Source organism: Phocoena sinus, chromosome 12 (genome assembly GCF_008692025.1).
Source record: "Phocoena sinus isolate mPhoSin1 chromosome 12, mPhoSin1.pri, whole genome shotgun sequence".
In the NCBI taxonomy this organism is placed as follows: domain Eukaryota; kingdom Metazoa; phylum Chordata; class Mammalia; order Artiodactyla; family Phocoenidae; genus Phocoena; species Phocoena sinus.
The window spans coordinates 78,461,220-78,474,754 of record NC_045774.1 but is presented as its reverse complement, the minus strand read 5'-3'; the positions used below and the strand labels follow the sequence as shown (position 1 = coordinate 78,474,754).

Below are 13,535 nucleotides of genomic sequence, written 5' to 3'. Positions count from 1 at the left end.
CATTGAATTTTCCAAGTATGAGAACCAGATGCCTGTTTTTCCCTGGCCACGCTAAGATGCTTGGGCACCCAGGCTGTTCATAAATGTAGCTCATGGTTGCATAATCTCATGGATGCTTCTAATTTCAATTGCATTTCTACGAACAGTTACTGAGTAGTTAACTGCATCCCAAGCTCTGCATTAGGAGGTAAGCAGCAGAGATGAAAGAAGCAGTTCCTGCCCTCAAGGGGAAGCTCATGCCCTCATGGCAGTGAGTGTGGCCGGAGAGCAGAGAGGAGTGGAGACCATGAAAGCCATAGACTTGTAAACAAACAATCTCAAGACAAGGTGACAAGTGCTGTGACAACAGTGGGCACCGGGTGTTAGCCCAGAGGAGAGGCACTGAACCCAGGATGCGTAGAGAGAACATTTCATGACGAAGTTTGTAAAATGCAACTCAGGGAAGGGCATTCCAGACAGAGAAGGCAGCACATGTAAAGACTAAAGGTAGGAAGAGATTCGCAAGCAGTTCGCATTCTGGGAAGTAGAGTGTAAAGAGGGGGATGGTAAAGAACTGGTGTGAAGACGAGGCTGGAAAGGAAGGCAGGAGTCTGATCGTGGCATATAAATGCCAAGTTCAGCATGACAGTTTGGATTTATCCTGCAGGGAATGAAGAGCTTTTTAAATTAACCAGGAACAAGCAGCTGCGATGATGGTCAGATATGGAAGAGCCATCTTGGGGTAGTGTCTTGATTTAGTGACGGATGATGTGGACCATATAAGTTCTTCCACTTATCACCCACGAAGAATGCCATGCCTTTTAAAAATAACAAGTGCTGGAGAGGGTGTGGAGGGAAGGGAGCCCTTGTGCACTGTTGGCGGGAATGTAAATGGTGCAGCTACTATCGAAACAGTGCAGAGATTCTGCAAAAAATTAAAAATAGAACTATCATATCATCCAGCAATTCGACTTCATTCCAGTTCTGGGGGTTTATCTGAAGAAAATGAAAACACTAATTTGAAAAGATTCACGGTCCTTGCAGCATTCTTTACAATAACCAGGATATGGAGACAACCTGAATGTCCACCAATGGATGAACTGATAAAGAAGGTGGAATACATCACACACAACGCAACATTATTCAGCCATAAAAAGAATGAAATCTTGCCGTTTCCGACAACATGGATGGATCTCGAGGGCATTATGCTAGGTGAATTAAGTTAGAGAGAGAAAGACAAATACTGAATGATCTCACATATACGTGGAACCTAAAAACAAACCAAAAGACCCCACCGAAACCAAGCTCATAGATACAAAAAATAGACTGGTGACTGTCAGAGGTAGAGATGGGTGGAAGGTAGGAGAAATGGGTGAAGGGGGTCAAAAGGTTAAAAAAAATAAAAATAAATAAAAAAATGAAAAGAACGCCTGGTCACAGGAAGATGAGTCAAGAGGACTTCTGTGCTGTTGACTCCCAGATCCGAGTCCTGCCTTGGGCTCTGGTTGTGTGAGGGGGGTTCACTCCTCACCTGAAGCTGAGACTTGGCTGCAACCTCCTGGTAATACGGGGACTGCGAGTCGGTGAGCTCTTCCTTGAACTTCTGCTTTGCCAGAGAGATGCTTAGCTCCACCTTCTGCTCTAGTACATGCTCAGCAGCATCAGTGAATTCTACTTCCCTCTCCTGGGTTAGAGTTAAGAAAAAAAAGAAGGGATTCTGTTAATATAAATCACAAGCACATGGTTCCATTGTATAAAATATGTTGATACCGTCTCAGGAAGTGGGTTATGAAGCCTTAAGTGCTTCTAGAATAAAAGTCCTATTAACTAGCAGTGGCCTTTGCATTTCGCGGAGTATCAAAGCTCCGATGAGTTAATTATGTAGAATCCTTGAGAACTCCATCATTTTATGACTGTGTGCTCTTCATGAAAGCATTTACACACACACACACACACATACACGCTTGTTTACTTTTTACCAATATCCTTTGGTTCATTTAAAAAAACATCTCCTCTGCCATCTAGGGTAGAAATCTTTGCCTTCTCTGAACCTTTGCACTAGCAAATTACATCTGAATCGCTCATTTGGTACCTCTGATACACTCACCTAGAAGTTTTTTTTAAATATGGTAATCTTGTCACCCCATATAAAATCTCCTTGAATCCAGTGTGATTCTCACACTTCATTGAGTCCCTCAAAGCAAAAAACGTGAGACCATTTCTGCACAAAACTCTCAGTGAATATCCATGACAAGGAGGGTCACATCCTCAGCAACCTGTCCTAGCCTGTTATTTTGTCTGTACATCGGCCGTCTTCAATCATAGCACTTAGGCTATTTTGTTGCCCTTATTTGCACTATAAATTCCTTGAAGGACCGGACTGAGTCTTGTTTACCTTAGTATCTTTAGTGCATGGCCCGATGTTTGCTGAATGAAAGAATAAATACAGATGTGGGTGGTGAAAAGGATGTTAACGGGAGGATATGGTGAATGTGAACTAAAATATTCAGGGGATATTTACAGGAGAAGGAGGGACCTATAGCAGACTTTGAAGGAGACGGGGCACAGGTAATGTGAGAAAAGAGAGAAGGCAGACTGGAGTTGTCTTAGATATTTTGCAGTGAATATGTTTCTCAATAACTTTTTGCAACAGCAGTTTTCACTGTTGAGGAAACAGTATTTTTGAGAAAGACAAAACGTTCAGATTCTTTGTTCATAGCAACAGTTCCATCAAGTCTACAGTCACGCAGCCTAAAGCCCGGAGAGAATGGCCAGCAGGGTTCTCATCTCTGAATTTCCATGTAGAGGTGGTGAGACTGAACTTCCTGCCTTCACCTTCTGGCTTTGATCTGTGCCTTGGAAGGAGGCTCACAGGAAGAGGAAAGGGCCAGAGAAGCCTCACAGACGACAGGGAATGGTAGACCTGTGGCAGTGACAGCATAAGGATAAGATCCAGCTTCTGATTTGGGGTCCCTTCCTTACATGACTGCCCTCTTCTGGGTCTGCTGCCTGACTTGTGCTGTCACAACTCTATCACTGGAGCAAAGGGAGTGGTGTTTGTCTGCTTCTGCACTGAGGGTCTGCGCTCAAAGCTTTTGGAGAGGTTAAGCACGTCTCCGTTTTGATTAGGAGATACAAACTACCACATATCAAATAAATAAACAACAAGGACCTATTCTACAGCACGGGGAATATAGCCATTATTTTGTCAGAACTTTAAATGGAGTATATAAAACCATCGAACCACTTTGCTGTACACCTGAAACTAACAAAATATTGTAAATCAACTATACTTCAATTAAGAAGTCCCCCTTTCGTGATAACCAACTTTCAATTCCCTAACAATCCTGCGTGCCCTTTCACTCAGAGCGGTGGCCAGTGCTGCTTTTTGCCAGAAAACACTGTTTTCATTTTTCCCCAGCTTGACAGGCAGATTTTGGTCATTTATCTGGTCTATTCGAGCTGGACATGACTGGGACGAAGACCTCTGCCCTTGCTGTCAGTGTGTGATTACACTTCAGGGGAGAAAGGACTTCACTGATGGGCTGACTGGTGTATTCATTCATTCATTCACCCATCATTTATTCACTCTAACGCTTGGTGAGCACCTGCTGTACATAAGGTTCTGTTAGGCACTGAGGGAAGAAGGGCCCCTGCCCTCCTGGAGTTAATAATATTTTTTTTTTTTTTTTTTTTTGGTACACGGGCCTCTCCTGTTAAGGAGCACAGGCTCCGGAGGCGCAGGCTCAGCGGCCATGGCTCACGGGCCCAGCCGCTCCGCGGCACGTGGGATCCTCCCGGACCGGGGCACGAACCCGTGTCCCCTGCGATGGCAAGCGGACTCTCAACCACTGTGCCACCAGGGAAGCCCTGGAGTTAATAATTAAGTTGCAACTTCTCTCACTTTATCCTACTTTCCAATCTATTTTTTTTTTTTTCCTTTCAGTCCCTCCCTTGGAGGAAGTGAGAACAGTGAAAGAAGGAAATCACTGACTCTTACTTGGGGTGATAAAAATGCAGCACTGATAACAGTGAATGGCCAGTCCATCCCTTGTCTTTCCCTGTTTTACTAATGAAACCAAACAGACATTTGAAGGGCTAGATTGAGAACTTCTTACTATTGTAGGCATCTTGGTGTCCGGGAGGGTGTTGTTGAGGATTTCGTTGAGGAGTGTGTCATCAGGAGGGGGAGGCAGGGACCCGGGTGAGACACTGGCAACGTCTGTGGAAATTTGAAAAGGTACAGGCACGAAAATGAGACTGGAGGAGTTTAAATTAGAATGAGGTCACCATGTCACATGCTTTTCCTGTCACTCTGGAAATTACAGATGTTAGGTGCATTCTGAACTCATTTCCTCTTAAGATCACACGAACATGTTCTCGAGCAAAATATAACTCATACTCGAGATCCCACTTCAACTCCTCATTGTTCCTTTCCAGAACGCAAGTTTGGAGCTCCCCTAGACGTGTTACAGTTAAATGGTTTTGCCTAATGAGATCTGGTTACTTTTTTCTTTTTGCGACTAGGTAGAGGACACCTGAATACATTATCTTGAATTTGTTTCTTGGAAAACATTGATGATTGCCTCCAAGTTGTAGGATAATGGGTGATTCGGTTTTGTTTTTATTCTTTTCTGTATTTTCCGAGGCGTATGCTATGAATTTAACTTATTGTGTAAGGTTAGTAATACAAGTTAGTTTTGAGAAGGTGCGTTATAAACTGTGTCAACTTCAATTAACCGTTGCTTTTCAAATAACATGCTTTCATGATGGTTTGAATTAAGGTTCAGTAGCAGATGAAACGAGGAGTTCTAAGCTTACCTGTTGAAAACTCAGGGGTTTCACCAGGCTCTCCTAATGTCTCCTTTGTGGGTATTTCATCTTTTCTATTACCACAATAGGAAATAAAAAAGAGATGGTGAAAAGGAGCTTGATGACAACAGAGGAAATGCATTTAAATTTGCTTATACCGAATAGACCTAAAAATTAGAGAGAAAGTATATTTTAAAACTAGGTTTACCTATATTTTCATTACTGAAGTAATCTTCTAATATATTTTCTTTGAAGAAAATTCAAACAACCCGAAAACAAGTATGTTTGACTCCAGGGTTTTTCATAAGCATCTTGGCTTTTTGCCATTCTGGGGAGCATTTTCATAGTAGGCAAAGATGGTTCCGGGGGTCCAATGTTTTATAGCCCCCATTGTGCTTCAACTGTGTCCTTGACATCAAAGATAATTGATCACATGATCTATGACTGAAATATTCTTGCTAAACTCTCAGACCCTCAAACCTGTAAATTCAGAGAGTCATTAAGTTTATCTGATAAAGCAACTCTTGTGGTTACGATAATGAGAGAGAGAGATTTCTGGATAATGAAGGTGTCTTGAATCCCTATTCTGGACATAATCGTTGCCTGCAATGGTAACCTGCCAGGGAGTTGTGGGTAGGTTTGCAGTGCCAGGGAGTGTCATCCGAGGCCATGGTTATAGAGTTGTCTGCATATCACATTAGCCCATTCTAGCAAGCTTTATTTAGAAAGGGGTAGCAGTAGTGATAGCTATTGAAGCTCCCTGAAAGATTTCTTACTATAAGCTATTAGGTCTCAAAGGATTGTGTCTGTGCTCGTACAATATAGTCATGGTTGACTGTTTGATCTAAACAGTGGCTCACATTGATGGAAGACCAGAGGGAATGGCTAGGTCCTCTGTTGTTGTAGGGGACTAGGGAGCTTGAAAGGACAGCAGGATTTCGGTGGGTGGGGTGGAGAAGACAGGTTCTTCAGGCAGAGGGGAAGGCTGTGGTCAGAGCCCAGGATGAGCAGGGTGTGTGGTCTGGATGGGGTGGGGAAGTGTCATGGTGGCAGTGTTGGGATCCTGGCTCATGGAGGGCAAAGTTGGAAAGGTCAGGGGGTGAAGCCCTTGATGAATTAGTTTGGCCTCTGCCTCAGTGGAGGTCCTGAGAGGGAACAGATGGCTCACTCAGAGTTGGGTGATTTGAGCAAAGCCTAATAAAGGCCTTACTTGCTAAGTCATGGGAAGAGTATACGAGCAGCCACAAGCGCGAGTGCAGAACCCGTGGGTGGTAACAGCGAGGTACTAAAAGCTCCCCTCTCCGGGAGGGGTGAGATGACGCAGCACTTACCGCCCATCAGAGACAGAGAAGGCTCTGTGGAAAGAGAGGGCTGCCTGGCAGGAGCTGAGCTGCTGCTGAAAGAGGTCCGTAGCCCTGGAAGACTTTGCAGGTTGGGGGCGCGGGGAGGTGATAATTCGCTCACCTCACTCTGCTCCTCCCTCTGATTTCCTGATCCACACTGGCTGGTCCTTCCCAGAAGTCAGAGGCCAAGGGAGGCCAGTGAGTCAGTCTCTCCCGCTCAACCCTCTGCACACAGAGCGTGTGGAGAAGGGTGGCAGTGGATATTCAGAAGGGCGAGGGGAAGATGCGGGAGTATTTTTGAAAAGCCTTTGTACAAGGCTCAGTGTAAAAAAAGGAATATCTCAGATGTATTAACCCAGGAGCAGTTATGCAAGTTAAGGAGGGTAAGAGGTTAGAGGCAAGGATTTGACGTTTTGCACAGTATAAATGAATAAGGTCCTGGGCCAGGTGGCGACAAAGGGAACAGAAACCAAGGAACAAATGTGAAAAGCATTATAAAGAATTCTAATTCATACAGCCCAATGTGTGGCTCTCCCTGCAGTATTATTATCTTCAGATTTAGATTCCTAGCTGTCATGAGTGTAATTTGTGAGTTTAGAGTTTGCCAACAGCACCTCTCTTCTTTAATCATTTCTATCGGATGTACTTTGCTTTTTCTTTGCATTTTGATTTCCTGATTTGATATTCGGTTCTTGTAGAAGACACAGCTCAGTGCTTCAGTTTAGTTTGAGAAATACTAACACTTTACAGAATACCAAATGAGAGTTCAAAATTCAGGTTGCTCTCTGATTGCATTCAACCTGTTCCTGATGTAAGTAATATTTGTCATCAGTTCTAAAAATTAAACTATTTTAATTGCTCTGTATCTAATAAGTAAAAAACATGTGAGACAATTATCAAAGGGTATTGCATTCGTTTCATCTGCAAATATAGTGCAAACATCTATCTCAATCTATAAGGTCTATCCACTTCCCTTTTACATACTCATTTATCTTCAGCAAAATATGTGCATAAAGGGTCCGTCAGAATAACCTACTCTGATCTCAGTAGCTGAAATAATATAAAGGCACAACAGCTCAGTCTCACTCCTCGTGTGATCTTTCAAAAGTGAAGAGTATGCTGCATTGTATTTTGGGTACTCACCTCTCAAGGAAGTTTCTCTCTTTTATCCTCTGTAGGAAGATAAAAAGTAATTTTATCAAGAGACAATGCCAACTGAAGAGCCAGTCTATTTTCATTCCCTTTTCCCTTTAACTCCACTTCAATCAGCCTGTAAAGTGTTATTTTGCAGGAATAAAATTCCTGTCGGCCTTCTCAGATCTCTCCGAGCATTTCTTCAGCCAACCCTTACGCTGGGGGAACCATTTCAAAAGGGGCAGGGTCTGGAGGCCTGGGAGCTATCTGGACCGGGTTCCCAACGCTCCGTGTTTAAACTCACCTGCTGAAGAAGATCCAGGTGTTCCTGGGAGTTGCTGAAATTTCTCCCGATGTCAAAGAGGCAGAAAGTCTCCTCCTGGCAGATGCTGACCCAGTCCTGGTATTCCCCTGGGTCAGGGATGCGATCCAGGAAGATCCGATACGCTTCCCACACTGCTTCCTGGCACACTGCAAGGCAGCGCCATGAGGAGTGAAAAACGGCCACAGCCTGAGAAGATGCCCTTCTCCCAACCCAAGCCCAATCTTAAACATGGCAAGCTCTGTCATGGCTTATGCTGATACAATAGCCTACAGCCCATAGAGATGAATTCATTTAACAAATACTTATTGAGCCCTTATATGCACCACGGAGAAAAATACAAGAAGGGAGATAGAAATACAGGTGTGTGTGTGTGTGTGTGTGTGTGTGTGTGTGTGTGTGTGTGTGTGAGAGACTGCTATTTATAATAGGGTGGTTGAGGAAGGTCTCATGATCAAGGTGACTTTTGAACAGTTGGGGAAGAGGCCCCAAGGCTGGAGAACGCTGGGCACATTGAAGAAACGGTAAAAAGGTCGCTGTGGCCAGGGCAAGGCTGAGAGTCATAGAGGATGAACCTGGAAGTATGTGGTGAGAGGCACAGAGATGGTGCAGGTCTTGCGGCCCAGTCATTTTCAACTGGGGCACAGGTACCCCGCTGTATCTGCAGACTTTCCAAGGGGTAAACAGGCACACAGACCTTTAAAGAGACTCAATTTCTCGATCTCAACTTCTCTAGCGCGCTTTCCTAAACTGGTTTGCCTAACAACGCATCTTTCTCTCCTCACTTTCCCTTTGGCCGTCATCCTTCCCCCATTTCCCCATCCATAGTCTTCCTGTGATGGCCCAGTGCCCCTAGGTTGCCACACAAAGGGTATTTGAAATAACTGTGTTTGAGATTAAGACGGAGTGAACTTAGTCAAGGGCAAACACACAGTTTTTGCAAGTAGGGCAGTTTCTGATGCTTTGCCTTCAATACCTTAGAAGAAGTCCTAATGAAGTCGACAGCTGATACATCATTAAAAATAATGATGGCAGATCACGATGTGATTGTTAGCATAAGATGCCGGAGGAACTTAAGAATAAGGATGCTACTGTAACAAAACTCCATCTGTTCCCGTCTACTTATTTATGTAACATGTTTTCTCAGCATTTAAGTGAAACTAAGGAAAAGAATAGGGATAAAGTGGATGTTAAATCCTGTCTAGTGTTAGCAATACATAATAGGAATAATAAATAATGGCACATGAACTAATAGAGGGACGGCACCAAAGTGACCCCATCTATCCAGAGGCAGAAGCTAGTGGAGCTTAAGCTATAGGCCTTTCATTTAAATTGGCCCCTTCCAAAGCTTTGTTCCTAATTTTGTATCTATAAACATTAGTTACCCCAAACCCATATCTGAGCTTATATCCATCAATAAAAAATTAAAAACTTTTGTCAAACTTATATCTACTTCCTTTAGTCAATTATATATTAAAAATAATTATAAATGCAACTGAATCCAGAAGAAATTTCTGGAAATAAGTAAAATAAATTATTTACTTAGGAAATAAGTAAAAAATGTAATTTCAATGTACGTACATTTTTGTTACTGAGAAGTATTTTAGAGCAACCCATAACAGACTTTCAAGTATGACCTAAATTACATTAAGATAAGACTCTGCAGTGAGAGGTGGGATGGAAACGTGGGTGTGTGGAGGAAAAGGGACCACGTGACATTGCCTCCTGTTTGGAAGGGTTTGTTCATGCATTTGTAGAGTACTTGAGTATCTATGACAGATTCCACTGTATATACGAGAATGCTTTAATTCCTATCTTATTTTCAATATCAATACTTATTTACAGCTCACCAAAAGTTACATCTTATCCAATTATTTAAGCTTATGATGAAAAACTTCAGATGTCAACAGAAAAGCTCTCAAGAGGGCACCTAATTTAAAAATTATTTTAGGGGATTAAGTTAGAAAAAGATAGAAGACTTTGGTCATAAGCAATTGTAATATGTTGATCTTTAACTCTGGAGGGATGAGGGGGAAAGGGGTGATTTGGAGCAGAAGCTGACATCATCTGACTTTCTAAAGAAACCCTCTGACTGCCATGCAGAGAAAAGGGGTTATGGGTTATGGGGAGGAATAAAGTATGAGAAGCCCAGTCTGGAGACTCTTACTCTAGTGCTTTACCTTCCCTCACTCCTCACTTGGTCCACATCTGGATTTCTCTTAGCTTTCTGTTTTAAGAGGCAAAGAGAATTCCAGACCAACAGAAGCTCAGGTCATTTACTAGCAGCAACCTGACCACAGACCCGGGGTGGGGGTGGTTTGCAGCACCCACCACCTCAAAAGTGCCATTGAGTTTTCCACATTTGAGGTGTGTGTTGCCTGGGGTTTTTCCTACATCATCAAACAGCCTAGGCTGAGACATTAAGCAGAAAGGCTGAGGTTCTGTGGTCAGATCTCAAGCAACTGTGGGGATACTGGAGAGGCAAGGCTCTGGCTTTCTCCAAAATCCTTGTGGCAATCCTCCCCAATAGAGTCATACAAAGACGGTGCAGAAAGGTAAACCCAGAGGTTAGAAAAATCCAACTTTTCAGAGGTTTTCAGACTCCTCCCAGCCCTGAGGTCCTTTGATGCCTCAACTTTCAAGGTTTTTATTTGAGGCTCCCTTAGCAAGGATGGATGGCTCTGCCCGTGAGTCATGGGCTGGTGCTTCTGTTCTCTTGATCACAGAAGGATTCTGTGTCTCCTGATTTGTGATGAGCTTCCAGGATGCCAGAAAAATGCCATCGGAGGAGTCACCAAAATCCTGCCCCTCAAAAATAGTCTAAAGAAAAGATACTGGTTCCTGTTTCATCCCGACATTTTGATCACTGTAGACGACAGTGCCCCAGAGAAATAATTCTTCAAGCAGCTCCAGGCATTTGTGCTTCAGGGAGAACGTTCTCTCAGAGCCTTTGGGAAAAGTAGGTTTTAATAGGGAAGAGGGCTTTCTGTGTCCCTGAGATGGGAGAAAGGGCCGCAGGTGGGGGAACGGGATTACCTGGGCATCTTATCAATATGAGAATATGCAGATTATGAAGTCGGTCTGATGAGCCACCTGGACATCTGCGTTTCTTACAAGCTCCCAGGTGACGTGATGCTGCTGGTTTGTGGACAGCAGTTTGAGTAGCAAAAACTAGGATTCCCTTCACTTTTAACTTTCTCCGAGTCACACATTAACGTGAAAGAAAGATCTAGCTTTTAATATTGGGGTTGGGAGAAAGAGAGAGTGGAGAGAGATAGAGGAAGGGAGGGAGGGAGAGAGAGGGAGAGACATGGGGAGGGGTGAAATCACAAAGGACTCACAGAGGTCTTTGAAGGGAGGCAGTCACAGAGAAGAGAGTTTGCGTGGTGGGAGCAGAGGTTCTGCCTAGGAAACTACCAGAAACGACCTTGACCCTTGTGTCTGAGCTTTCTGAGGAAATCTTTGCGATTCTCTCAGGAAGCTCAGAACATTTTCCCTTGTGTTGCTTTAAGCATTGGGAGGAGAAATAGCTCAGTATTTCATTTGATTTGAGGAATGTGGGAGCTGTCTCCTCTAAGTTTGAAAAATGTCAACAGATAATTTTGTAAAAGCAGCTGACAACAATATGACAACAATAACTGGGTTACTCTGTCAAAGAAACACTGCTTTATAGCTGGGTCTTATTTCTAGTTTCTTTGTGAACCAATTTGTTAGACTTAAGAAACCCATGCTGGTGAACAGTAAAATTTCACATCACCCAGGGGCAGCCATAAAGATAATAGGCTGTCACTGCTGTGGGGAGAAAAACAGTGGTTTGTTTCATCCAGGGAAGCAAGAATGAAGCAAACCTAATCAAGAATAAAGAGCTAAGAATAAAATTCAGAGCTAAAGATTTGGTTGCAGCAATATAAAAACACCCAGACTAATTCAACTTTTGCACATCTTATAGATGTAAATACTTGAGAACTTGGTGGGATGTTCGTTGATGGCATAGTTTTCAGTTGTCAGAATGTGCAACACGTCACAGGCTAGAATTGAACCAGCTTGCTCTAGTCAATAGGCTTGAAATAGAGCAGGGTGACTGTGCTTTTTGGTGTGGGAGCAAACATCTATTATGATCAAGGTGGAAATCGGTAAACGTCCTCAATTTTCACATGTAAGGTGACTTGCGTTTAGGATGCAGCCAGACAAGCTACCTGGGGAGTTTAATAGCAGTTACCAAAGATGCTTTTCTTTCCTTTAAAGAAGAAGCCATGGGACTGTTTTTTCATCCATGGTAAGTGAATGACAAGGACAGCTACTGATGGCTGTGGTGTGATTGAACTCCATCATGATTTCCGGGAATGCTGTAAGAGTCCTGTAATGCTGTCTTGGGGTAAAAACTGCACTGTAGGGCTTCCCTGGTGGCGCAGTGGTTGAGAGTCCGCCTGCCGAGGCAGGGGACACGGGTTCGTGCCCCGGTCCGGGAAGATCTCACATGCCGCGGAGCGGCTGGGCCCATGAGCCATGGCCGCTGAGCCTGCGCGTCCGGAGCCTGTGCTCCGCAGCGGGAGAGGCCACAGCAGTGAGAGGCCCGCGTACCGCAAAAAAAAAAAAAAAAAAAAAAAAAACCTGCACTGTAACTCTGATGAAAACCACAGTAATTGTGCTGTAAATCCCGTTAACACCCCTGTTTATTATACCTTGGTAACCACTGCTAATTTGTGCCTCCAGTTTTCCCAGCTTCAGACATTTTTACTGGATCAGCAATAAACAACTGATACTTACCAAGAAGGGAGGGAGGATTGGGATTGTAATGTGGTGTTTGAAAAGTGAAATCTTAGGTCATAAATCAACTTGCACAGATTCCTGACATTGAAATCATTCTGTGCTTCTTACAACATTAGGATTCAATAGTGGGCTTCGGCAAAAATAAAACAAGGAGGTAAAACCCAGAGGCCAGGGCTTCCCTGGTGGCGCAAGTGGTTGAGAGTCCGCCTGCCGATGCAGGGGACACGGGTTCGTGCCCCAGTCCGGGAAGATCCCACGTGCCGCGGAGCGGCTGGGCCCGCGAGCCATGGCCGCTGAGCCTGCGCGTCCGGAGCCTGTGCTCCGCAACGGGAGAGGCCGCAACAGTGAGAGGCCCGCGTACCGCAAAAAACAAACAAACGAAAACAATAAAAACCAGAGGCCAAGGCTTTCTGGTGGCTTGTTAAATGCTCTCATGGTTCCGTGTTGCACAGGACATGGTTTTAAAACATACAAGCACAGATCTACCATAGTTTGGAAGGCTTATTATTCATAACTCTCAAATCGGTAGGCTGATGTCTATAACCCCTGTGACTGAATGAAAGACTGGAAGTTCTGGGCTGAACACAACCTTGGGATGGATGAAAGAGAAGGGATGAAGAGAGGGAAAGTCTGAACAGGCTGCGCCTCTTTCCTTACCTCTCAGTCTATAATAAGCTTGAAGACTTGCTAAAATCTGTTTCATGGATTCCTGTGGACAGACTTTAAGCCCAGTTGGGATAAATGATGATCTTTTGGTTCGAGGCTTTGCCAAATCGAATATTCGTCTCATTGTTGACACTTTGTAAATTTTTCCCGTACTTTCGGTTGTTTCAATTCTTGCGGCATTGTCTATGTCTTTAGTTTCAGAACTGTATACTTTAATGGAGAGATCTGTAAAAGAAAGATTGATTTCCTGGTAATACTACTCAGCCATAAAAGAGAATGAAATAATGCCGTTTGCAGCAACATGGATGGACCTAGAGATTATCAGACTAAGTGAAGTAAGTCAGACAGAGAAAGCCAAATATCATGATAGCGCTTATGTGTGGAAGCTAAAAACATGATACAAGTGAACCTATTTACAAAACAGAAACAGACTCACAGACATAGAAAATAAACTTATGGTTAGCAAAGGGGAAAGGAGCGGGGAAGGATAGTTTAGACATTTGGGATTA

At 43.7% G+C, this 13,535-nt stretch overlaps 1 protein-coding gene across 2 annotated transcripts in view; it reads right to left on the bottom strand.

Moving 5' to 3' along the window:
- The window catches only part of IMPG1 (interphotoreceptor matrix proteoglycan 1), a 90,668-nt gene that overhangs the window by 60,084 nt on the left and 17,049 nt on the right, over positions 1–13,535 (bottom strand). The window contains exons 2-7 of one of the 2 annotated variants that reach the window (XM_032651512.1): positions 13,018–13,251; positions 7,573–7,739; positions 7,278–7,306; positions 4,801–4,865; positions 4,098–4,201; positions 1,511–1,663 (exon numbers count right to left, since the gene is read on the bottom strand). In XM_032651512.1, coding sequence (XP_032507403.1) covers positions 1,511–1,663; positions 4,098–4,201; positions 4,801–4,865; positions 7,278–7,306; positions 7,573–7,739; positions 13,018–13,251 — 752 coding nt within the window. The remainder of the gene's footprint in view (positions 1–1,510; positions 1,664–4,097; positions 4,202–4,800; positions 4,866–7,277; positions 7,307–7,572; positions 7,740–13,017; positions 13,252–13,535) is intronic. The other variant, XM_032651513.1, reaches the window with a different exon arrangement.